The sequence below is a fragment of the Macaca fascicularis genome, chromosome 20, assembly GCF_037993035.2.
Source record: "Macaca fascicularis isolate 582-1 chromosome 20, T2T-MFA8v1.1".
NCBI lineage: Eukaryota > Metazoa > Chordata > Mammalia > Primates > Cercopithecidae > Macaca > Macaca fascicularis.
In genome coordinates, this window is record NC_088394.1 from 5,305,556 (window position 1) to 5,331,828 (window position 26,273).

General features: G+C 48.6%; 2 protein-coding genes across 8 annotated transcripts in view; one reads left to right on the forward strand and one right to left on the reverse strand.

The window, feature by feature from the left end:
• The window catches only part of HMOX2 (heme oxygenase 2), a 37,349-nt gene extending 14,619 nt beyond the window's left edge, over positions 1-22,730 (forward strand). Inside the window, exons 2-7 of one of the 4 annotated variants that reach the window (XM_045383027.3) lie at positions 11,082-11,187; positions 17,866-17,989; positions 19,280-19,397; positions 20,099-20,590; positions 21,801-21,927; positions 22,018-22,730. In XM_045383027.3, the coding sequence (XP_045238962.2) occupies positions 17,904-17,989; positions 19,280-19,397; positions 20,099-20,590; positions 21,801-21,927; positions 22,018-22,145 (951 nt within the window). In that variant the 5' untranslated portion in view covers positions 11,082-11,187; positions 17,866-17,903 and the 3' untranslated portion in view covers positions 22,146-22,730. Of the gene's footprint in view, positions 1-11,081; positions 11,188-14,663; positions 14,761-17,865; positions 17,990-19,279; positions 19,398-20,098; positions 20,591-21,800; positions 21,928-22,017 lie in introns of all 4 variants that reach the window. The other 3 variants (XM_065536920.2, XM_015442166.4, XM_074028752.1) reach the window with 3 other exon arrangements.
• Positions 22,731-23,713: 983 nt separating this feature from the next.
• CDIP1 (cell death inducing p53 target 1) overlaps positions 23,714-26,273 on the reverse strand; it is a 29,339-nt gene continuing 26,779 nt past the window's right edge. For all 4 annotated transcript variants that reach the window (XM_005591129.4, XM_074028755.1, XM_005591128.5 and 1 more), the window contains 3 exons: positions 26,069-26,224; positions 25,171-25,444; positions 23,714-25,063 (listed from right to left, as the gene is read on the reverse strand). In XM_005591129.4, coding sequence (XP_005591186.1) covers positions 24,952-25,063; positions 25,171-25,444; positions 26,069-26,224 — 542 coding nt within the window. In that variant the 3' untranslated portion in view covers positions 23,714-24,951. The remainder of the gene's footprint in view (positions 25,064-25,170; positions 25,445-26,068; positions 26,225-26,273) is intronic.

Consider the following 26,273-nt stretch of genomic DNA (forward strand, 5'->3'; position numbering starts at 1 on the left):
CCTCCTGTTCAAAGCCATCCTCCCTGCAGTTCACTGAGAAATGACTCATTGGAGCTCCAAGGAAGTCCTACAGCTAGCTAGTTGCAGACCTGGTAGTAGAAGTTAGTTCTCCTGATTCTTAGCTTTCTTAGCAGTCAGATACCAGACTGATAAACAATAATGAAATTTCTCCCAGTTTTCTGTTCCATCCCACAAAGAAGTCAATAAACACATTTCTGTCAGGGACTTCAGCCTGCCTGGGTTTGTTACTGAGTTCGTTTTAAATGTTTAACTTGCAGAGATCCAAATACATACAAATAAGGTCTATTCCCAGGAAGGTACTGTAACCCTTTTCATTGTCGTTTGTGGGCAGTGCCAAGCTGCCTCTAATAGCCTCTTGTGTTTTTTTGGTGGAAATTCAGTTACCTCAGAAATCTATGTAAGAGATATTTGATAGGCCGGGCACGGTGGCTCACGCCTGTAATCCCAGCACTTTGGGAGGCCGAGACGGGCGGATCACGAGGCCAGGAGATCGAGAGACGATCCCGGCTAACACGGTGAAACCCCGTCTCTACTAAAAAATACAAAAAAACTAGCCGGGCGAGGTGGCGGGCGCCTGTAGTCCCAGCTACTCGGGAGCCTGAGGCAGGAGAACGGCGTAAACCCGGGAGGCGGAGCTTGCAGTGAGCTGAGATCCGGCCACTGCACTCCAGCCTGGGTGACAGAGCAAGACTCCGTCTCAAAAAAAAAAAAAAAAAAAAAAGAGATATTTGATAAAGGTGACTAACAATCTCGTCTCTGTAAATTGATGAAAGGATGAGAGGGGTATTAGACTCCTGTCCTCTTTTGAATGCACACTGCTTTTGTGGTCCAGCAGGGTTTCTCAACGTTAGTGCTGTTGACAATTTGGGCTGATCGTTTGTGGCGGTAGGGTATGTGTGTGTGTGCGCACATGCAAGCATGTGTGTGCTTTCTGTGCATTATAGGACATTGAGCAGTGTCCCTGACTTCTACCCACTATTGTCAATAGCACATTCCCATCTTTCAGTTGTGACAACTAAACATGTCTGTAAACATTGCCACATCTCCAAACATGTTCCTTGGGGGACAAGTTGGCCCCCAGTGGAGAAACGCTGGATTGGAGATTGGTTGTCATGAGATGAAAATGCAAATCAGATTTGTCACAGGACAAAGTAAATTTTCAGTTACCTAATTAAACCTTTACTTTTTATAAGTCACTCTAAAGAAACAAAAGTGTGTCCTGTCTTCCATCCCTGATTCTCGGTTACTGGAGGACCCTTCACCTAAGTCTTGTTCAGGATCTCCTCGAAGGAGTTAAACTGAAACAATACGATATCTTCCCTTAGGTCTTTTGCAGAATTTATTTTGCTAGGCCGGGCACTGTGGCCCACTCCTGTAATCCTAGCACTTTGGGAGGCCAAGGCGATTGGATCGGTTGAGTTCAGGAGTTCAAGACTCACCTGGGCAACATGGTAAAACAGTATCTCTACAAAAAATACCGAAAAATTACCTGGGCATGGTGTTGCATGCCTGTAGTCCCAGGTACTTGGGGGACTGAGGTGGGAGGATCATTTGAGCTCAGGAGGTCAAGGCTGCAGTGGGCCGAGTCTGACACTGCACTCCAGCCTAGGTGACAAAGTGAGACTCTATCTCAAAGAGTACATATATATATTTTGCTTGAAATTCCAAGATTTTTCTTTCTTTTCTTTCTTTCCTTCTTTTTATTTTTTATTTTTTTTGAGATAGAATCTCGCTCTGTTGCTCAGGCTGCAGTGCAGTGGCGTGATCTCGGCTCACTGCAGCCTCTGCCTCCCGGGTTCTGAGTAGCTAGGACTACAGGCACACACCACCACATCCATCTAATTTTTGTATTTTTAGTAGACATAGGGTTTCACCATATTGGCCAGGCTGGTCTTGAACTCCTGACCTTGTGATCCACTTGCCTTGGCCTCCCAAAGTACTAAGATTACAAGTGTGAGCCATTGTGCCTAACCCCCATATACTTTCAAACAAGAAATGGAAATATCGCTGTCTCCATGAAAAGCCCTATAGGCAGCATCAAATCTATACTAGGGGCCAGATGCAGTACCTCACAACTGTAATCCCAACACAGGGAGGGTGAGAGGATTCCTTGAGGCCAGGAGTTCGAGACCAGACTGGGCAATATATTGAGACCCTATCTCTACAAAATACTTTTTAAAATTAGCATAGTGGTGCGCACATGTAGTCCTAGCTACTTAGAAGGATGAATTGGGAGGATCGCCTGAGCCCAGGAAGTAGAGTCTGCAGTGAGCTAATATTGCACCACTACAGTCTCCTAAGTAGATGGGACACTCCAGACAGAGCAAAACCCTGTCTCTAAAAACAAACAAACAAATAAATAAATGGCTTACACTGAGGGTCACAGACTTTGAGTTGAGGTTCATCATGAAGAATCTCCATTTTCATTCTAATAGCACTAGATACAGGCTGGGTGCAGTGGCTCACGCCTATAATCCCAGCACTTTGGGAGGCTGATGCAGGCGGATCACGAGGTCAAGAGATTGAGACCATCCTGGCCAACATGCTGAAACCCTGTCTTTACCAAAAATATAAAAAATTAGCTGGGTGTGGTGGCATGTGCCTGTAATCCCTACTACTCGGGAGGCTGAGGCAGGAAAATTGCTTGAACCCAGGAGGCAGAGATTGCAGTGAGCCAAGATTATGCCACTGCACTCCAGCCTGGTGGCAGAGCAAGACTTGTCTCTCTGTCTCAAAAAAAAAAAAGACTGGGTGCGGCGGCTCACCTTGTAATCCCAACACTTTGGGAGGCCAAGGTGGGCAGATCACTTGAGGTCAGCAGTTTGAGACCAGCCTGGGCAACATGGCAATACCTTGACTCTACTAAAAATACAAAAATTAGTTGGGTGTGTTGGCCTGTAGTCCTAGCTACTCAGGAAGCTGAGGCACAAGAATTGCTTGAACCCAGAGGGAGTGGGGAGGGATAGCGTTAGGAGATATACCTAATGTAAATGACGAGTTAATGGGTGCAGCACACCAACATGGCACATGTATACATATGTAACAAACCTGCATGTTGTGCACATGTACCCTAGAACTTAAAGTATAATTAAAAAAAAAAAAAAAAGAATTGTTTGAACCCAGGAGTGGGGAGAAAAAGGAAATATTAGGGGACATTTGTTAATTTTACATTTCTTTTTCTTTTCTCTTCTTTTTCCTTTTTTTTTTTTTGAGACAGAGTCTTGCTCTGTGGCCCAGGCTGGAAGCCGGAATTCAGTGGTTCCGTCATAGCTCATTGCCACCTCTACCTCCTGGGCTCAAGTGATCTTCCCACCTGAGCCTCCTAAGTAGATGGTACCACAACTGCATGCCACTCCCCTCCACCCCCGTCAGCCTACCAGCTAATGAAATTTTTTTTTTTTTTTTTTTTTTAGAGATGGGATCTCCCTGTGTTGCCCAGGCCAGTCTCAAATTCCTAGGCCCAAGCAATCCTCCTGCCTTGGCCTCTGAAAGTGCTGGGATTACAGACATGAGCCACTGGGCTCAGCCATTAATTTTAAATTGCAAGGGATGTTTTCTTTAGTTTATTAATCAGCACCATATAATGTCACAGTTTATAACTCATTTATCTCATTTAATTCTCATACCTACCTTGTGGAATTGTTATCACTGTCCTTTACAGATGAAGAAAGAAACTCCAGGAAATTAAGTAGCTGGCCCAAGTCTACCCAACTGGGATGGGCAGAACCAGGGTTTGCTCTTGGTTGTACCTTTCTAGAGCCTGTGCCTTAACCACATCCATGTGCTGCCTCTTGGCCTCTGTGCATCCAGTAGATTCTGTCATGGCTAGGCTCATCTTAATTAACATTTGTTGGGTGCCTACTACGGCTCAGTCTCTAGAGATCATTGTAAAATCCAGTCCACTGCCCCAGCTCCTCGTGTGTCTTTTGAACACATTAGTATTGTGCTGTGCAGAAAGGACTTCTGTGCATATGCCTGCTATTACGCTTGTTGAACCCAGTTTCTAGAAACTTTCATTCATATGGGGGGATTCGGTCTTCTTATCATAGAATATATACAGAAATACAAATACTTAAATCTTTATCTAAATTAATAGTCACATATGCCATTTATACAGATAGCAAGTTACAGCCAAGTGACAGTTGTGATGGGAGGCCGTGTCCAGGGAATTTCATACTAGTGAGGAAAGTAGAAAACATGGCTGTGGGGCTGGCTTGGTGGCTAACACCTGTAATCCCAGCACTTTGGGAGACCGAGGCGGGTAGATCACGAGGCCAGGAGATCGAGACCATCCTGGCTAACATGGTGAAACCCCGTCTCTACTAAAAATACAAAAAATTAACGGGGTGTGGTGGCGGGCACCTGTAGTCCCAGCTACTCAGGAGGCTGAGGCAGGAGAATGGCATGAACCCGGGAGGCGGAGCTTGCAGAGCACCACTGCGCTGCAGCCTGGGCCACAGAGCGAGACTCCATCTCAAAAAAAAAAAAAAAAGAAAACATGACTGTGCAAATTTAACATATTGACTGGGCGGAGTAATGCATGGCGATCTGTTTTCTCTTCCCTTCAATCCTGAAAGGTTTCTTAGAAGAGCTGGAGTATGGAGTGTTCAGAAAGCTTTCCTAGAAAGCTAGTGTACATTTTGCTAAATAATCACTGTGTCACTTAGATTTTCTACTCTTTAAGTGTGGTTATGAGATGTGTTCCAAATAATTTATTAACAATGAAGTTTATGAATGCTTTGCCTTTAAAAAAATAAGTTTGGGTGGGGTGCAGTGGCTCACGCACCCCAGCACTTTGTAATCCCAGCACTTTGGGAGGCTGAGGCAGGCAGATCGCTTGAGTCCAGGAGTTTGAGACCAGCCTGGACAACATGGTGAAACCCCATCTCTACTAAAAATACAAAAATTAGCCAGGTGTGGTGGCTTGTGCCTGTAGTCCCAGCTACTTCGGGGGCTGAAGCAGGAGGATCACTTGAGCCTGGGAAATCCAGGCTGCAGTGAGCTATGATCACACCACTGTACTCCAGCCTGCGTGAAAAAGTGAGTCTCTTAAAAAAAAAGTTTGGTCGGGCATGGTGGCTCATACCTGTAATCACTGTAATCACAGCACTTTGGGAGGCCAAAATGGGAGGACTATTGAGGCTAGGAGTTCAAGACCAGTCTGGGTTTGATTGGGTTAAAGATTATCCCTATAAGTTGGCTCCCTTTCTGAGAAGTTGTTTAGAGTAGAAGAGAGAGCTGCATTTACAGCTAATTGCTAGTAATTTCACATCATCTGCAATATATTTTCTGGACACTCTGCCCGACTACTCCTGTGGGACATTGTCATTTATGTGCAAATCAGGCCCTATATACTAAGGGAGGAAAACAATTGAGGACCTCCTTTTTTAGGAACTCTTGGTGCCTTGTGCATTAAGACAGGGAGTCAGAAGGTAAGAAGGAAGCAGATTCCACTTCGCTTACTACTCTTAGGGTGTAGGCAGGGCCCACTGGTAGTGCTGGGAAAGCCGACCATCCTTCTTTGAGCAAGTCCAATAGCTGCTGCTGCTAGTTCCGTCCTACCATAGGCACAGTCTGTGTAGGATGAGCCAACCATATGTGGCATTACTGGTTTTTGGCCTGGGCTTGTTTCCTTGCCCCAACTTCAGCCCCCACCAGAATCTGGGTAGTCATTGTGAAGAAGCCTAGGAATAATACCTTACTCTACAGGCCTGTGGAAACGTGTAAAGATACCTTGCAGGCCCAGAGTGAGAAACTGGAGCTGCCTTGTTCGATTGACCAAAGGCTTGTGCTATAGAGTTGCTAATTTTACAGGAAGTTTATGTTAACATACTTTCTATCTATTGCACTACCATTTCTGAGGCACAATATATTTAATATATTTCAGTAGGCAGAAATATAGGACTGCTTAGATTTTAAACACTCAATACATGCTTGACACGGTTTAGTCTATTTCTCTGTAGTTACTATAGCAATGGATGCTATAGAGATGTGCAGACCCTATTGTGACCTCCCTTTGGTATAGGGATGCTCTGGAGCCCTTGGCTTCATTGTCCACTAAGGTCTAGCAGGTCTGATTGCCTCTCTTCAGGCACTGAATATCGGGGTATGCCATCCTCCCCTGCTGGAACCAGCCTTGGCCTGCCCTGTTAGTCATCAAAAATAGATCTCACCAGGGAACAATCTTCTCAGGTTGTTGTGTAATCTGAGTGAGCCAAGGTGAGTGTTTTGGGGACAAGCAGCATCAACTTCTGAATCTTCAGCTGGGCCTGAGCACTTATTTCTCAGAAATAATAGAATCTTGCTCACTTTTCTTTCCTTTTTTTTTTTTTTTTTTTAGGACAGAGTCTCGCTCTGTTGACCAGGCTGGAGTGCAGTGGATCGATCTCAGCTCATTGTAGCCTCCACCTCCTGGGTTCAAGCGATTCTCCTGCCTCAGCCTCCAGTGTAGCTGGTATTACAGGCGTGCGCCACCACACCTGGCTAATAATTGTATTTTTAGTAGAGATGGGGTTTCACCATGTTGGCCAGGCTGCTCTCGAACTCCTGACCTCAAGTGATCTGCCCACTTCGGCCTCCCAAAGAGCTGGGATTATAGGTGTGAGTCACCATGCCTGGCCTCTTGCTCACTTTGTATACTAAAACAACAAATTACAGGCTGTAGTTTAACCTCTCTACTGCATGCATAAATGCAGTGTGGTATGAGTGCCTCTAGCCCATAACTTCAGTTTCCATGTTACCAGCAGTCTGTGGTGACACTATACTAATCTCACATGCAGGAACCAATGAGGATTAACTAGGGACACAGGAGGAGTTACCTTGCATTCAGAACGACTCAAGTTTAGTCTCAACTTGATCACTAGCTCTCTGAGTGACCTTGCCCATGTTAATTCTCTTGATCTTAGTTTCTTCAGAGCCAATGAGACACTGCTTGAAAGTGACTTAGCCTGGTATACCCAGGTCTGTCAGACTTACAGTCTAGTGCTGTCTTGGGTGAACTTGAGGGCCGTCTATCAAGGCAGGAATGGGTTCTTTAAAAAAAAAAAAATTGGCCGGGCGCGGTGGCTCAAGCCTGTAATCCCAGCACTTTGGGAGGCCGAGACGGGCGGATCACGAGGTCAGGAGATCGAGACCATCCCAACATGGGCTAACGTGGTGAAACCCCGTCTCCACTAAAAAATACAAAAAAAAAAACTAGCCGAGCGAGGTGGCGGGTGCCTGTAGTCCCAGCTACTCGGGAGGCTGAGGCAGGAGAATGGCGTGAACCCGGGAGGCGGAGCTTGCAGTGAGCTGAGATCCGGCCACTGCACTCCAGCCTGGGCGACAGAGCAAGACTCCGTCTCAAAAAAAAAAAAAAAAAAATTATTTTATTTTTATTTTTTTGTAGAGAGGGGGGCTCACTATGTTTCCTAGGCTGGTCTCAAACTCCTGGACTCAAGTGATCCTTCAGCCTCGGCCTCCCAAAGTGCAGAGATTATAGGTGTGAGCTACCAGAACCAGCCTCCAGGAATGGCTTCTAAGGCTTCAGGATGCTTGTGGAGAGGAAAGCATCTGGGAGCTGATGGCACTCTCAGGTTTCCCAAAATGACAGTTCTGCATACGCACCTTAATCACCTACATTTTTCCCTCTACCCCCAAATACTATTCACAGTTCCTGTTTATGATAGAAGCTGAAGCTTACAGGTGACAATTTTTGTGCCTGTGTGAAAGGAAACATGACTGACTCCACTTATCCACAGGACACCTGCTTTCAAGGTTGTTCAGTGTTGGAATATTTGCTTGATAGTAACCTAGGGATGACCCAAGGTTTCATCAGTTAAAGCCAGCCCTGTGGGATGCCTGAAGCCTAGGCTCTGTCCCTATAAAAATCCCACCAGAACCATTTTAGAATTCACTCAGGGCTTTACCACCTCCCCCCGCCCCGGTGCTGACTATGAAACTAAAGAATCCTCAGCTTCTCAGCCCTGGGACACATTCTCCTCATATAAAGTGAGGTGGCAGTCAGGGAACAGGGGCGAGTCTTGTGCTTATTTCAGTTATAGTAGGAAGACTCTATAAGGACTCATCGTTGTCCCAGCAATAGTCAATTCCAGGCCCCTTCTTTGAACTCATTTCAGTGTTTCAGGTTCCGTCCTTCGTGTCTGCCTTCACTGCTTGCTCAGTTGTATTTGCACATGGCTAGAGATGAGCACACTTCTCTTCTCCAGTAAAAAAGCCTGCAAGAAAAGTCTTGGACTTCTTGAACTGCTATCAGTTGTTTTTTTTTTTAATTCAATATATTTTTTGAGATGGAGGGGGTCTCACTTTGTTGCCCAGGATGGTGTTGAACTCCTGGCCACAAGCGATCCTTCTACCTCAGCGTTCCAAAGTACAGAGATTATAGGCTTGAGCTACCACAACCAGTCTCTTGTCAGTTTTTGAGGTTACTTAAGAGGCTAATGCCTTTAAATTAGTTTGCCTTCCTTTTTGCCCAGACATGCAAATGCTTATTTAGTAAATCTGACTCAAGTGCTTTGTGTCCCGAGTCCCCACTTTTCCAGGATTCATTGTCTTTTGTTTGTTTGTTTGTTTTTTGAGACAGAGTCTCGCTTTGTAGCCCAGGCTGGAGGGCAGTGGCATGGTCTCGGCTCACTGCCAAGCTTCACCTCCCGGGTTCACGCCATTCTCCTGCCTCAGCCTCCCGAGTAGCTGGGACTACAGGCACCTGCCACCACACCCAACTAATTTTTTTGTATTTTTAGTGGAGACGGGGTTTCACTGTGTTAACCAGGATAGTCTCAATCTCTTGACCTCGTGATCCACCTGCCTCGGCCTCCCAAAGTGCTGGGATTACAGGTGTGAGCAATGGCGCCCAACCCTTTTTTTTTTTTTTTTTTTTTTGAGACATAGTCTTGTTCTGTCGCCCAGGCTGGAGTGCAGTGGCACTATCGGCTCACTGCATCCTCCACCTCCTGGGTTCAAGCAAGTCTCGTGACTCAGCCTCCCGAGTAGCTGGGATTACAGTCACGCGCCACCACACCTGGCTAATTTTTTATATTTTTAGTACAGATAGGGTTTCGCCATGTTGGCCAGGCTGGTCTTGAATGCCTGACCTCAGGTGATCTACCCATTTGACCTCCCAGAGTGCTGGGATTACAGACGTGAGCCACTGTGCCCAGCTGGATTCAGTCTTAACTTGCTCTTTTTTTTTTTTTTGAGTCTCACTCCCTTGCCAGGCTGGAGTACAATGGTGTGATCATAGCTCATTGCATCCTTGAACTCCTGGGGTTAAAAGATCCTCTGGCCCCAGTTTCCCGAGTGGTTGGGACTACAGGTGTGTGTCACCACACCTGGCTAATTATCTTATTTTTCGTAGAGACAAGGTCTGGCTGTGTTGCCCAGGCTAGTCTTAAACTCCTAGGCTTAGGTGATGCTCCCACCTTGGCCTCCCAAAGTGCCGGGATTATAGGTGTGAGCCACTGCACTCAGCCTGGATTTGCTCTTTTATCAAGAGGTTAATAGTCACTCTTCCATTCAAGGAACTGTGGGATTGAATTGCCCCAGTGATTGAAATGAAAGGGCTTATGTATAATATTTCCTGAGGAGTGGTAGTACCAGAGTTCAGAGGAGACCTCAGGCCATTTATTCTATAAACTTAGAAGCTATAGTTCTAGATGATGTGGCTTCTTCAGGGTGTTGAGAAGTCTCTGTTATATAGTGCCTTATTGGATTAGAACTGATTGAGCTCTGTCTGCTGCCCCAAACATGTGGCTCAGCCAATCTCCAGTGGCATCTGCAATGTGGGTATTCTAGCCTGCAGTGGTCACATGGTTCACCTTGGAAAGGGCAGATATTCCTGTTTCCTGACACTGCTGGAGAATGAGGTCTGAGTTAGAAGTCCTCAGGTGTGACCTGCCCAGAACTATCCGAATTTGCTAGATTTCTTGTTCTTTCTCAGTGTTTAACAATCATCCAATTGCTCATTCTCACCAGTGACTTCCTCAGTAAGAGCTCAATATTCGAGGTGGTGCTGCATTTTGTCAAACATTCATACATGTTAGCCCACTTAGTCTTCGCAGCACACAGTGGATTAATGGATTTTTAAAAGCTGGTATTTAGGCCGGGCGCAGTGGCTCACGCCTGTAATCCCAGCACTTTGGGAGGCCGAGGCGGGCGGATCACAAGGTCAGGAGATCGAGACCACGGTGAAACCCCATCTCTACTAAAAAAAAAAATTACAAAAAATTAGCGGGCGCGGTTGTGGGCGCCTGTAGTCCCAGCTACTCGGGAGGCTGAGGCAGGAGAATGGCGTGAACCCGGTAGGCGGAGCTTGCAGTGAGCCGAGATCGCGCCACTGCACTCCAGCCTGGGCTGGGCGACAGAGCGAGACTCCGTCTCAAAAAAAAAAAAAAAAAAAAAAAAAAAAAGCTGGTATTTACACACGATGGAATACTACTCAGCCATAAACAATAAGGAAATTCTGTCATTTGTGACTACATGGATGCATCTAGAGGACATTATGCTGAGTGAAGTAAGCCAAACAAAGAAAGACGAATGGTGCATAGTATCACTTATATGTGAAATCTGAAAAAGTCCAAGTTATAGAAGGAGAGTGTAAAATGTTGGTTACCATCGGCTGGGGGAAAGGAAAGGTGGGTGTGGAAAGGGGAGATGTTGATTAAAGGGTACAAAATTTCAGTTAGGAGAAATAAGGTCTGACGATCTGTCTTACAGCATAGTAACTATAGTTAATAATGGTTAATATTATAATAGTATTGTATACTTCAAAATTGCTAAAAGAGTGGATTTTAAAAGTGCTCACCACAAAGAAATAAGTATATGAGCTGATAGATATGTTAATAACCCTGATTTGATTATTCCCCAATGTATACATGTGTGCAAACATCACACTGTACCCCATAAATATAATTGTCAGTTAAAAACTTAGAAGAGTCAAGTCAGATCTGAAGAGAAGTCAAAACAAATTTCATACAGCTAATTTAGAGACATGGGACCCAATTAAAAATTTGTATTACTTGGTATTTTAGAATTTAACTGTTATTTTCTTGTTACACACACAGGCACAGGCACACATATCCTCTGTTTAACTGGCTTTCTCAGCAGGACTCCATCTGTGTATTTGCAACAGCTGTAACTCAGATTGGATGCTCCCCAGGGTGCTGGCCTGTAAGTCATATTGGACGCTGATCTGAATCTGAGGGAATCTAGATCTCTCTTGTAGGAAGCTTTTGGTTTTACTGGGAAGACAGGATGATAGTCAGTTGTGGAAGCTGAAGAGTAATCACCTCATATTAATATGGTGGCAATTTTATATAGGAGTGAGCTCTGAGCTGCAAACAGCCTTCTAGGAAGCAGGCAGGGGACCCCCATCTAGGGTGATGGTAAGAATCCTGATGCCAACTGCAAGGCGTTCAGCAGGGAGGGAGCATTGGTGGAGTCCCAGTGCAGAAGTCTCTGAGCAGCCACTTAGCTTCCCCGTGCATGTGGGATAACAACCCGAGTTCATGCTGTGGGCATCTCATGCAGTGCAGTAGCTGGTCACCGTCGAGTGTCACTGTTTCATTGAGTCAGAAGCCTGCAGAATTGTTCTCATTCCAAGGAGTGAGTCAGTCTGCTATTCCTTACCCTCGGTGCTGGCTGAGCTGAGCAACCTGCTCTCTTCCTTCAGTTCAGGTTTCTCCAGGGCAAAGAAGTCTTTATTGTTCCTTTCTGTATCACAATATAGGAAATGAATTTTAATATAGTTCTTAGATTATATTCCCACCTGGCAGCAATGCACTGAGTTTCCTGACGTGAAATTTGTTGGACTTAGTCTCCATGGAGGAGGATTTGACATCTTTGTCTGTTGTCTCAGAAGTCCCAGTAGTGCCTGGTACCAGCAATCTAGCAGGAGCAAAAGCTTTGGGACAGCATTCGGGATCTGCTGAGCTGGTCTAAAGGAACCTCTTTTGCTGGAAGTAACTGTGATAGGAACTTTGTTACTGCTTCTGTTAGCTCAGGTGTTGGAATGAGAATCAGCAGCTGATCAGGTGAACAGCTAGGAGTACTGGAATTATGGAGTAGTGGAGGTAGATTTAATAAACAGAGGGTCACAGGTTTTTGGAAATGGGAAAGAGAGAGGGCAGACTGGCCTTTCTAGCATTTGTAATAGAAAAGAGGACCCAGGAGCTTCCATTGACTAGTTAGTTAACGCAGTGCGGGATCTTAGCTGGTTTGCTTGGTCCAATTCCTGTCTCTTGGTTTCTTTTTTCCCTTCCCTGCCTTCCCCTCCCTCTTCCCTTTTTCTTTGCAAGAGAATTGAGTCACTCCGTATAAAAGAAGCAGGCAGTTGGCTAAAAAATCCAACAAAAAACAAGTATTTATAGCTCTTCAAATTTCCCGCTTGTCATTATCAGTATGCTTGTATACTTTTGCACACAGTTGTAGTCAGTGTTTGGGGTCCTTTTTAAAAAAAAGTTTCTGTAGGCTTTTCCATGCGTGAACACAGCTTATCAACTTGTCCTGGCTGTGCCAGGATTCCATTGTTTACTGTTGTTTGAGCAGTCATGCCCTTTGTTCTTAGGCTGTGTGTTTTTTTTTTCCTAACATCATAGTATGGCTGTGTATTATTTTGATACAGATTACAATTACTATCACTATTTCTTGAAGTGTATTTCCCAGAGTGGAATATTTTAGGATCTTTTTTTCTTCTTTTTTTTTTGGTGGGGGTGGGGGTGGGGAACATGTAGCTTCTTGTGGATATTAGAGATTGAAGTCTAAAAAGGTTCTACGTTTATGATTTGGCCCCCAATTTTCTAGAGATTCCAATGGTTCATGCAAAGAAAAGAGCATTCAAGTATAGAAACCAACCAGACTAAGTCTGGACATGTAGCTTTTCAGAAAGTGAAAAAATATTACGTTTCTGCTGTTGCAAGGTGGCCTCTGAATGCCACACTGTGTGGCCACTCCCTTGGACAGTGGCTAGGCCACAAGGTCGCCTCCCCTGGCCCCAGTCTGTGGGTTGAATGTGCTAACCGAGCCTTCCCAGGAGCCTCCTCTGCCCCAGCCCCCAGGTCTGTACAGATGGTAGTTGGTACTTTCAGCCCGCCTTGAGGACTCAGCATTCTTCCTGTTAGCTTTCCTTCCAAGTAAAATCAGTAGAACTTGTTTTGAGTTTAGAAAATTTGAAGTCGTGGACAGCAGATTACTTTTTCTTGTTTTTAAAAAATTGCATATTATTGGCATCATGCACGAGATGTTCTCCTTCCTTCCTCTCCCCTCAACCCTGGTTTTTTTTTTTTTTTTTCAGTTGGATGTTTTTACTCAACAAGTATTTATTGAGAATCTAGTATTTTCCAGACCCTGGAGCTATAGCAACGGAAAAGACAGCTCTGGTCCAGAGTTTGGCTTCCCATGGGCTGGGAGGTCAGAACCGGGAGCTGGCAGACAGGAGTGAGGTTGAAAAGGAGCTAACACAAGTAAAGTGCTGCTGAGAAAATGCCCAAGTGGGTACCAAAGGAAGCAGCTTTTTTTTTTTTTTTTGACAGTCTTGCTCTGTTTCCTAGGCTGGAGTGCAGCAGTGACATGATCTTGGCTCACTGCAATCTCCGCCTCCCGGGTTCAAGGGATTTTCCTGCCTTAGCCTCCTGAGTAGCTGGGACTACAGGTGCCCGCCACCATGCCTGGCTCATTTTTGTATTTTTAGTAGAGATGGGCTTTCACCATGTTGGCCAGGCTGGTCTCGAATTGCTGACCTCAGGTGATCTGCCCACCTCGGTCTCCCTAAGTGCTGGGATTACAGGTGTGAACCACTGCGCCTGGCGCCTTTTTTATTTTTAAGAGAAGCAAAAGGACTTGTTGTTTAATTAAGCAAGACTATACTCTCCCGGAGCATGCAGTTATTACTGAGTAAAACACAGTTAATGAGATGTAATCACCTTCCCTGTCACTGTTGTGCAGCATGATAATTAGGTGCAAATGGCAAGAAGCGTACTCCAGTTACTGCAGTTGGTGACCTGGGCCATGAATTGCACTTGTCTTTGCCTCATTTTGCCTGTAAGGAGCATGGGGACTGTGGTCCTGGGGTACCTGGGGTGTGCCCTAAGCCTGGTCCTTTGCTTCCATCACCCATCTAGAGGCTCCAGGACCCTTTACTGCACCCCTCCCTCCTCTATATAGCTCAGTGTTTTCATCCCAGCACCTTTTTCTCTGCTGCCTGAGAATTGAGCAGCCAGAGACAAATTTTGGCTCTCAGGGTCCTCAAGGGTGTAGAGCAAAGCTGTTCTTATTATTTATTTATTATTATTTTAAATATTTTATTTTATTTATTTATTATCGAGACAGCGTCTCACTCTGTCGGCCAGGCTGGAGTGCAGGCAGCATGATCTTGACTCACTGCAACCTCTGTCTCCCAGGCTCAAGAAATGCTCCTACGTCAGCCTCCCAAGTAGCTGGGATTACAGGCGTGTGCTACCATGCCTGGCTGATTTTTGTATTTTTAGTAGAGACGGGGTTTCACCTTGTTGGCCAGGCTGGTCTCGAACTCCTGACCTCAGGTAATCTGCCCGCCTCGGCCTCCCAAAGTGCTGGGATTACAGGTGTGAGCCACCACACCTGGCCTTTTAAAAATTTTTTTTAAGATGGACTCTTGCTCTTTTTCCCAGGCTGGAGTGCAACAGCTCGATCTCGCTCACTGCAACCTCTGCCTCCCAAGTTCGAGCGATTCTCTTGTCTCAGCCTCCTGAGTAGCTGGGATTACAGGTGTGTGCCAGCATGCCTGGCTAATTTTTGTGTTTTTAGTAGAGACAGGGTTTTACTGTGTTGGCCAGTGGCTGGTCTCGAACTACCTGACCTCGTGATCTGCCCACCTCAGCTTCCCAAAGTGTTGGGATTACAGGCGTGAGCCACCGCGCCCAGCCAGCAAAGAATCAAGGTCTGAAGGCCCATGTGAGGCTTATTCTACAGCTCACAGTGCCTGTTCTGGCCCCTTCATAAGCGGACACACAGCTGGGCAGCCTTATGCTATCTCTGTGAACCACCCATTTCTGGCTTTGTTCATAATATTCCTTTGATCTAGAGGCCCTCCCCAACTCTTGCCCCAAATCCTGTCTGTGTTGAGGGTCGTGCCCCGGGAAGCCCTCTGCATACTGTTCCCTCCATGTGATACCCGCCTGCTTTCACATTCTTCTAGACCGTGTTGTGCATCATACACTTCATCAGCTTTATTGCAGAGTAGAGCGTCTCTGATTTGGAGTCAAGAGAAGGTTCTATTTTTCTGTACATCCCGATGTTTGTTTTCTGAGTGTTCTCAGACATCACTAAACCTCAGTCAAAATAAAGTATGATCATGATGTAACGTTCATTGAGTGCTTACCACATGGTAGGCATTGTGCTATATGAGTTATCACTTGACTTCCTAAAATAATCCCAATATAGATGCTAAATGTAAAGGTGAGAGAGACGGTTCAAAAAGGCCTCAGTGAGCAAACCATGTATTATAATATCCTAAAAGATAACAAAAATATAACTAGCTGTCTAGAGGAAACTCAGGAAGGATATGTGCCTTGAGCCTTTTTTTTTTTTTTTTTTTTTTTTTTTTTTTTTTTTTTTGAGACGGAGTCTTGCTCTGTAGCCCGGGCTGGAGTGCAGTGGCCGGATCTCAGCTCACTGCAAGCTCCGCCTCCCGGGTTTACGCCATTCTCCTGCCTCAGCCTCCGGAGTAGCTGGGACTACAGGCGCCCGCCACCTCGCCCGGCTAGTTTTTTGTATTTTTAGTAGAGACGGGGTTTCACGGTGTTAGCCAGGATGGTCTCGATCTCCTGACCTCGTGATCCGCCCGTCTCGGCCTCCCAAAGTGCTGGGATTACAGGCTTGAGCCACCGCGCCCGGCCGCCTTGAGCCTTTTAAGGACCATTTCTTTTTTTTTTTGAGACAGAGTCTCGCTTAGTCGCCCAGGCTGGAGTGCAGTGGCACGATCTCGGCTCACTGCAAGCTCCGCCTCCCGGGTTCACGCCATTCTCCTGCCTCAGCCTCCCGAGTAGCTGGGACTACAGGCGCCCGCCGCCTCGCCCGGCTAATTTTTTCCATTTTTAGTAGAGACGGGGTTTCACAGTGTTAGCCAGGATGGTCTCGATCTCCTGACCTTGTGATCCGCCCGCCTCGGCCTCCCAAAGTGCTGGGATTACAGGCGTGAGCCACCGCGCCCGGCCAAGGACCATTTCTTATACTTCTCTGTTCTTCTTGACACCTGTTTCTGGGTAGAGCACACAGAAAATGCTCAGTAGATAAGTTATTTTTCCTTGGCCCAGTTTGGCCTGATTTGGCCCTAGTTCTGTCTTTGTGAGTTACTTTATTAGTTGTTGGTGCTACTGTGCTGCTATTCATGTAGAAGGTTTCCCAAATGGGCTGCGCCTTACATTGCCTGAGCAGAAGCCCCCAGGGATGGAGCATGAGCTTGCCTTGTTATGGGACTGTATTTCCCTGGCTGACGAAGGCTCAGCCTTTGCAGCAGGCAGTGGGAATTGATTGGCCAACTTAATATTTCCTTTAGCCTAGCAAAGTCCTGAGTAGGCTACGGACAGTCTGCTTTTTTGGTAACTCCTGTGGGCTGCCCTCTGCACAAGGCACCCAGCCTCTCACAGGTAGGATGAACTGGCGTCAGCACACTTGCAGAGGGGTGAAACTGTGCGTTGCTTGCCAAGCTTTTTATTTCCCTAAGGTTTTTGAGGTTTTCTTTCTTTTCAGTAACTTTTAATTTTTTTTTTTTTTTTTTTTTTTTTTTTTGAGACAAGGTTTCACTCTTATTGCCCAGGCTGGAGTGTGCAGTGGCGCAATCTTGGCTCACTGCAACCACTGCCTCCCAGGTTCAAGTGATTCTCCTGCCTCAGCCTCCCGAGTAGCTGGGATTACAGGTGCATGCGCCACCACATCTGGCTAATTTTGTATTTTTAGTAGAGACGGGGTTTCTCCATGTTGGTCAGTCGGGTCTTGAACTCCCAGTCTCAGGTGATCCACCCGCCTCGGCCTCCCAAAGTGCTGGGATTACAGGCGTGAGTCACTGCGTCCAGCCTAACTTTTAAATTTTGATACTTTTTTTTTTTTTTTGAGACAGAGTTTTGCTCTTGTTGCCCAGGCTGGAGTGCAATGGCGCGATCTCAGCTCACTGCAACCTCTGCCTCCTGGGCTCAAGAGATTCTCCTGCCTCAGCCTCCCGAGTAGCACCACCATGCCTGGCTATTTTTTGTATTTTTAGTAGAGACGGGGTTTCACCATGTTGACCAGGCTGGTCTCGAACTCCAGTCTGCCTCGGCCTCCCAAAGTGCTGGGATTACAGGCATGAGCTACTGCACCCTGTCTTGATACAGTTTTAAGCATACAGAAAAATGGTAAGAATAGTACAAAGAACTCTCAAAGAACCTTTTCCCCAGATTCACTGCTAGGATTTTGCCTTGTTTTCTTTTCTGACTTGCCAGTGTTCCCACCCTGCAGCATATGCACATGCACACACCCTGTCTTCTGAACCATCTGACAGAGAGTTGCAGGCAGTGTGCCTTTACTTCTGAATACCCCAGTATGTATTTCTTAGGAACAAAGACATTCTCTTACATAATCGCAGTACAATTATTTTTTAAAACCAGCAAGCTTAATGTCAATACCATGCTATTACCTAATACATTGTTCATATTCAGATTTTTTCCATATTCCACTATGGTCCCAGTAATGGCAGAGCTTTATTTTAAAGAAAACAATCCTGGGGTGTGTGGGTGTCACCTTGGTTACATTGGCTCCGAGGAAAGCAGAACTGGCAGGTATTTGGGGAAGTGACTGCCGTGGGTGCCACATCACCAGCTCCTTGTGTGTCTGCAGGACCAGAGTGAGAGCAGCAAGAACCACACCCAGCAGCAATGTCAGCGGAAGTGGAAACCTCAGAGGGGGTAGACGAATCAGAGAAAAAGAACTCTGGGGCTTTAGAAAAGGAGAACCAAATGAGGTGAGTGATGGGGGCTGGCTGCACTGAGTCAGGTGGGCCCAGCACCTGTCCTGCTCAGCACACCCAGTTTCGTCTGCTGGCAGCACTGGGGAGTGGCCATGGGCCATGAGCTCTGGACCCCTGGGTGCCTGCTTGGCCCTGCAGGGACCGCATACAGCTTCGGCTGCTTAGAGTTCTCCCCACTGGTCTGTTGTCTTATCCCAGGAGGCAGAGCAGGTGCTCCTGGGAGTGCTGATAGGATTTGATGGTAGTCATCCTTTTTTCTTCTTAAAAACTTGCATGTTTTCTCATCTGGGCTGAGAAAGGGTAAATGGAGGCAAAGCTGGCTCTCTTCAGTCTTTACCCTATAAAATTGAGTAACTCTGACTGCAGGGCAGGCTTTCCTTACTCTGTATAGGGACAGCTCATGCTAAACCTGAGCTTCCAGGCCCTGTTCTGCATCATTAGCCTCTCTTTATAGCCTAGTCATTGGCCAAGTTTGTTTTTTTATCCCTTGAAATAATTGCTAATAATAAATCGATTCTCAGAACATGGATGATAACGAGCTAATCTAAAAAGGCCAGCAGAGGCCAGACCATGATAAGGCCAAATTTCTCTCACTCTTATAGATGGATTGTGTGGACACATGTAAGCCCCTGCCCAAGTACAACCATCTTTAGGATCATATGTTTTCTACCTTGTCCATCCATCTACACACCTTTACACTATGTAATTTCGTTAAGCAACACAAACCCAAGGTCCCAGCCCCAGCCTCTCGGTTGTCTCTTCATCCTTCCGTGCTTGGTCCTAGTCATATATAGTCCTGAAGAGGCTGTGGGTCCAAGGTGGAAGGAAGGCAGTGGGGCCATCCAAGGAGACCCATGGTCACAGCCTTACTGAGGTGTGTGGATTCCAGGAGACATGTTCCAAGGCAGGCTGTTCCTAGAAGCCAGCAAATACTGATGGGAGTACAGATGTGTGTCTTTTTGGCCACTAGGTGGCCACAGAAGCAAAGCATTGCTCATTTGAGTGGTTCCCAACACAGACGCATGGACGTGGGTACTACTCTCAAGGAGCAGGCCACAGGCATCCCTTGTGTCCTGAGTCCTTGGAGCAGACTGTCATGTCTGCTTGCCCTGTGTTCCCCAACAAATTCCTGCTTTTTGTGTTGGAGTGAAGTGTCTGAGAAGCCCCGGCCTCCAGTACAACAGGTGGTCACCTTGGGGTCTGGACTCAGTCTTCTTCCTATGGCCCTTTCTGGGAAGCTGGGAAGGGCTAATTGACACACAAACACCTCCCATCTCTCCACAGAATGGCTGACCTCTCGGAGCTCCTGAAGGAAGGGACCAAGGAAGCACACGACCGGGCAGAAAACACCCAGTTTGTCAAGGACTTCTTGAAAGGCAACATTAAGAAGGAGCTGTTTAAGGTTTGTGCCCCACGTTGGGTTCCAGACTGTCATATGGGGTTGGGGTAGAGGCCTTAGTCCCATGAGAAAGGTGCCCCTGGAGCCATTCTGAGGGAAAAGCTGGGCTTTTCTCCACACTCCATTCCTTCTTGACATTAAGCTCTGGCTCTCGGCTGGGTACGGTGGCTCATGTCTGTAATCCCAGCACTTTGGGAGGCCGAGGCAGGTGGATCACTTGAGGCCAGGAGTTTGAGACCAGCCTGGCCAACATGGTAAAACCCTGTCTCTACTGAGAATACAAAAATTAGCCAGGTGTAGTGACGCACACCTGTACTTCCAGCTACTTGGGAGGCTGAGGTGGGAGAATCACTTGAACCTGGGAGGTGGAGGTTGCAGTGAGCCGAAATCACCCCACTGTACTCCAGCCTGGTTGAGAGAGCGAGACTCTGTCCCCTGCAAAAAAAAAAAAAGGTTCTTATGGCTTAGATAGAATAACATAGTGGTGTGAAGGAAGCAAAAGTATGCGTGTTCCAAAGACTTCACCATGCCATGCCATTCCTTTAAGAAACACAAGATTCCTTACATGTTAAATAATTCACTACATAAAAATGGGCCATAGGATTGGGTCTTCAGGGTTGGGGGTTGTCACTTGAGCCTCTGCATCCAGCTGCTTGGATGTGGTGTGCTCAGGCATGGCTGGCCTCCTCCTGTCACCTCCACAGCTGGCCACCACGGCACTTTACTTTACATACTCAGCCCTCGAGGAGGAAATGGAGCGCAACAAGGACCATCCAGCCTTTGCCCCCTTGTACTTCCCCATGGAGCTGCACCGGAAGGAGGCGTTGACCAAGGACATGGAATATTTCTTTGGTGAAAACTGGGAGGAGCAGGTGCAGTGCCCCAAGGCTGCCAAAAAGTATGTGGAGCGGATCCACTACATAGGGCAGAATGAGCCGGAGCTACTGGTGGCCCATGCGTACACCCGCTACATGGGGGACCTCTCGGGGGGCCAGGTGCTGAAGAAGGTGGCCCAGCGAGCACTGAAACTCCCCAGCACAGGGGAAGGGACCCAGTTCTACCTGTTTGAGAATGTGGACAATGCCCAGCAGTTCAAGCAGCTCTACCGAGCCAGGATGAACGCCCTGGACCTGAACATGAAGACCAAAGAGAGGATCGTGGAGGAGGCCAACAAGGCTTTTGAGTATAACATGCAGGTACTATGGGGAGCTGCCAGCTGCCAGGGCTGAAGAGGGAAACTTTGACAGTGGTAGCAGATCCAGAGTGGCCTAGGAGGGCACACATGGCATTAGGACAGATGAGCTGCAGGGTGCTGAGAGGAAGGTGGCCACCAGAGCTTGTGGGCCCAGTAGGTGTTTCCCAGCATGGAGGCCTGGTGTGATAGATGCCAGTGGGTAGTGTTTTGGGAAGGGTGAGTCCTCCAGCACATGGAGGGGTCTGGGAGAATGGAGCTGGCTTCTTTCCTCCCTACAGGATGCTGGTCTTGAAGAATGGATAATTTACTTTTTAGTTAAGTTTTGCTTTGAAAAGCCCTGCTTTGTAAGTTAATAGACATCCAGTGCCACCAAGGAGAGTAAGCAAGCTCTGTTTACAAGTAGCCTGTAGATGAGGCTGAACCTGAGGCGGCTTACTGTGTCCCCAGATCCTGTCAGCTTCCCGTGAGGCCTCCCAGGGCCACTCAGGATGGGTCAGCCCTGCCACAGCCTCATTCTCCCATATTCCAGGTTTTCTATTGCTTCTTGATAAAAAAATAACCAGCAGCTAAAAATGGGGGTGTACTCATGCCCTCCTGTCTGTGCTGTGGTAGTTTCAGTGGCTAGAGCCACTTCAGAGAAGGCCAGGCATGGGGTGCCTCCCTGGTCAGTTCCCGGGGAGACCCAGCAGTTGGCAGCCTTCTTGGGGTACCAACATCCACACCTCCCCAGAGCACATGCTAGGGAGGGAGGAGCATCAGGCAGTGCAGCTGCTGCCCACGAGGGCTGCTTGCTGTGTAGTTGGCACACCTGAGCAAGCTCACATGCTCCAGCTCACTCTATCCAGAGGGCGTCCTCGAAAAGGAGTGTGGCCAGGCGCAGTGGCCCATGCCTGTAATCCCAGCACTTTGGGAGGCTGAGGCAGGGGGATTACTTGACCCCAGGAGTTGAAGAGCAGCCTGGGCAACCAAGGTGAGACACCATCTCCCCGCAAAATTTAAAAATTAGCCAGGTATGGTGGTACACACATATAGGAGGCTAAGGTGGGAGGACCACTTGAGCCTAGGAGTTTGAGGCTGCAGTGAGTTAGCCATGTTCACAACACTGCACTCCAGCCTGGGCAACAGACACCTCATCTTAAAAGCATTTAAAAAAAAAAAAAAAAAAGTGTGGGCAGCCCAAAGATGGCTCAGTCGATCCTCTGCTCCTGCAGATATTCAATGAACTGGACCAGGCCGGCTCCACGCTGGCCAGAGAGACCTTGGAGGATGGGTTCCCTGTACACGATGGGAAAGGAGACACGCGTAAATGCCCTTTCTACGCTGGTGAGCAAGACAAAGGTAGGTCTGTGTGTCTTGAGCTCCCCTCCTGGGGCAAGTGTAGCAGCAAACTCCACTGATGCCATGTCTCCTATTGGTGCTGCCACACAGGTGCCCTGGAGGGCAGCAGCTGTCCCTTCCGAACAGCCATGGCTGTGCTGAGGAAGCCCAGCCTCCAGTTCATCCTGGCCGCTGGCATGGCCCTAGCTGCTGGACTCTTGGCCTGGTACTACATGTGAAGGACCCATCATGCCATGCCGGTACCCTCCTCCCGACTGACCACTGGCCTACCCCTTTCTCCAGCCCTGACTAAACTACCACCTCAGGTGACTTTTTAAAAAATGCTGGGTTTAAGAAAGGCAACCAATAAAAGCCAGATGCTAGAGCCTCTGCCTGACAGCATCCTCTCCATGGGCCAGATTCTGCACTGGGCACAGGGTGTCACCCTGGGAGCAGTCGGCACAGTGCAGCAGGCCTGGCCCCCGACCCAGCTCTAGTCCAGGCTCCCACACCTCTGGGCCCTAGGCTGCTTCCAGTAGTTCCTGTTTTTGTAGTACATGGGTGGCTATCTCCCCTGCTGGAGGTGAGTGGCCTGTAAGCCCAGGCTGTGGGAGGGGGCCTTGCTGGATGCTGCTGTACTACTTCTGGGCCTCTCTTGGACCCTGGGGGTGAGGGTGGGTGTGGGTGGAAGCCTCAGAGGACTTGGGGAGCTTATCCCTCTCACCCAGAATTCCTCTAACCCCTTGGGTGAGGTCTGCTTGGCCCCAGCTTGTCTCCTCCGCCCTGTGTAAATGCTCCAGCACTCAATAAAGTGGGCTTTGCAAGCTGCCTCCTTCCCTGCCTCCTGGCACTGGGTGGGTCAAGCCACCTCCCCATAGGAGAGAGAGTCCCTCAGAAGTAAGGGCATGTTATATCTGTGTGGAGAGTGGACATCGTCCATCATAGCCCCCAGCAGCTACCTCCTGCCCTTGGTCTACTCTCCAGCACCCCTAGTCTCCAAAGCAAAGTCACTCTAACCATCTTGCAAATATCTTTAAAGTGTATCCAGCACTGTTATTTTTTAGCTTAGAAATACCTTAGAGGTTTCCTACTTAAAAGGTTTTAAAAAAAATTTATATATATATATATATGGGTTTTAAAAAAGCATATATTTGTATTTAAACAAGTCATTGTCTAAAATAGAAACATGAACTTAAATAGTTTTATTAATAGGAATCTACTATCTGTAAAAGTTTTATTTCAAAAAGGGTTAAAAGGTAGGGAAACTTTTTAAACTACTGACCAAGCCTGCCACCTTCATAATTCAGATGAGTTAGTGCAGAGATGGCCAGGGCCAAAGCTGGCCTAGAACCTGTGTGTGCAGACTGCACTCTGTTAGTCTTCAGCCTATCAGCCTCAGCAGAGTCTGTCTTGCTTAAGGGTGCGCCTCCCCAGAGCTGGATGATGCTGTGCTCAAGCCTGCGGGTAGGAGGGCTCCAGCTTGCAGATCCCATGCGTGGATGCTGTGGTATGTAGATGGTTGAAACCAGCATCAGAGGAAGGAAGGTGACCTTACAGCCACTGCCGAGACCAACGTGTGCCCTGGCCCAGTCACAGCTGGAATTCCCAGGACTGGTCTACACCGGACTCTGGTTTGGTTTAATTAGGTCCTTACATGTTGGTGTTGTCCCAGGCAGTTGGCATGGCATCAGCACTGAGGATGTGAGACTGAGGACTCAGCCTCCTGCCCTGCCAGTAGACTGCCTGCAGCCCCACCCTCTTTCCCTCAAAAAAGAAGGAAGCCAGGCAAGAGAGCAGAGGCCCAGGGTGGGGAAGTGAAAGGGCCAATTTAATGAGAAACTACAAACTGAGACTGGGCCACGATTCACAGTGACAGGAGGCCATGCAGTGGCAGTGCGAGACCAGGAAGGACAGTGGCAGGATACAGCGGTCCAGGTGAGCAGGTTCACAAACCATTCAGGAAATAAAGACAGGGCAAGGCTGGTGTCCACCAAGACAGTTCTACCACCTGTGGCTGCTCCTTCCTCATCCCCAGCCCAGTGTGCCTGCAAGAGCAGGTACAGCAACAGCCTGTCAGCTGGGGCAAGGGGCCCGGCACTTACAGGGAAGAAAACTCATGGAGAGGGCTCTGCACATCCAAGCACACCCACAAGAGGGATCCTCTGCCATCTCTTGCCCCAGTTGGGACACACCAGCCACCGAGCAGAAGTCATATCCACACGCAATGAGGACACGGGGCAGACGGGAAGGGGCTAGGCTCAGGGGCTCCTTCGGGCCCCAGCAATACAGGGTTCACAGAGGCATGGCCAGAAAGGGGGTCTGCACACTGACCCAAAGGGGGAAGTTCCTTCTTAGCTACCAGGGTCTGATCACTCACCCAGGTACAGTGTCCTCTCTACCTGACACCAGACAGCTCTCAGGCACTGGGACAGGGTATTAGACATCCTGGGTTTCTATACCTGAGAGTTCTGAGGGCCAGAGTTGGCAGTTTTACTTCCAGCCACCATGCTCCACCTCTAGCATCCCAGAGACGCAAAGTACCCAGAAACAAACCCAGGCTTTGTGACCCTATCCTACTTGGGTCCACCTGACTCCAGACAACTTACCCATTCTCGGCCCAGCAGGTCAGAAACGACTGTGGCTACAGGCCTAGGGAACTAACTGGCTACTGCTCTGGCTGCTTTTGGTCCTAGGGGAAAGAGTCTGGACTGAACCTGTACCTTGTTTGGAAATAGAGGAATCAGGACCCCAGCAGGAGACCCCTCCCAGCTTATCTTCCTGATCGCACACACCAAGCAGACCAACAACACACAAGTTCAGTGCCAGCCCCCTGCCACCCACTGACCCCTGGCCTTAAATCCCAACAGAATTTTTGCCAGAAGAGTCAGCTGTTCAGGGTAGGGCAGGGTGAAGAGGACAGGACTTCCAGGGGATGGTGGCACAGCTCCCATCCCCAAGTGGGAGTGGGAAAGTGACCACTGAGCGCAGGGAGCAAAGCACAGGGGGCCAGACTGACAGGCGGGGGAGTCCCGAGTCCCAGCTCCGTTAGCACAGGCGCTTGTACGTGTAGATGTAGGCTTTGCAGCTGGGGCATGTGTGCGTCACATCCTTGAAGTCATTGATGAGGCAGGGGATCAGGCAGCAGCCCAGATCACATCTGAATCAGAGACAGGGAAGAACAGGCTGAGGCCTGCTGCGGAGGAGGCAGAGGCAGCCAGTTGATCCTGGTGCAGCCCCCACCCTACCAGTGCCCCCACCACCTACCCCATGAAGCAACAGAAGAAACCCAGCACGAAATTCATCAAGCCAATCTCGTAGGAGATCTTGGTGGTGATGGCCTGTTGGCAGTGGGGACACACCGTCTGCACAGGCGCTCCCTCAAAGATCTCTCCTTGCAGCACTGTCACCGTGGTGGCAGCTCCTGAAGGGACCAGGACTGTGGCTGTGTGGCCCCCAGGGCCAGGGTAGGGCCCTGGTGTGTAGGGCCCTGGGGGGTAGTAGCCCATGGGTGGGTGGGGGCCTGGAGGAGGGTAGAAACCTGGAATGGCACAGAAGATGGAGGCGAGAGGTCACTGGCCTGCCACCTGCCCCAGACAAAGAGATCGGCACAAAGCCCCAGGGTCCACAGCGCCCAGGGTGCAAGGCTAGGCCTCAGACTTCCTACCGCCCTCCTAACAGGCCAGTGGGAGGCCTTACAGCTGGGGCCCTAAGTCAACTGGGGCCACATTCTCCCAGCCCTTCCTGGTCCCCACCCCTTGGGGACCATGACAGCTGTGGCAGAGAGCCAGGCACATGACCCGGTCCTCTGCTCCTGTCTCCAGCATGCAAGGACAGGGCACTCAGCCTCAAGCCCATGACCAAGGGAGGGAAAGCTATGCGGGTCACCCACCCGTCTCCTGCACACAGGGTGCTCCTCCCCACCCATGTCAGGTCCTGTTGTGCCAAGGACCAGCCCTGCCCAAGCAGCCTGAGTGAGAGCAGTCCCACCTTCCCACGTCCACAGTCCCTGTCCACACACAGCCTGAGCTCCAGGCCAGGGCTGGTTGGGTGTGTTGGAGTCCCTGCCCTACAACAGATGCCCACCTGTACTGAGGACAGCCAGCGCAGGCCAGACAGCAGCCAGGAGCAGCCCATGCTCCCCTCAGATCCCTTCCCCACTCACCCGGAGGCATGTAGGCGCCATCTGCACTCATGTGTGGGGGGATAAAGCCAGGCTGGGGCATTGGGTGACCCGGCGGCTCATAGGGTGGGGGCCCAATGTCCGCAGGGGGCAGCGGCATGCCTGGAGGGGGCTGCATCACGGCTGGGGAGGAACGGCCTGGACAGAGAGAGGCAGAAAGAGGAGACTCAGCTGGAGTCTCTGCACG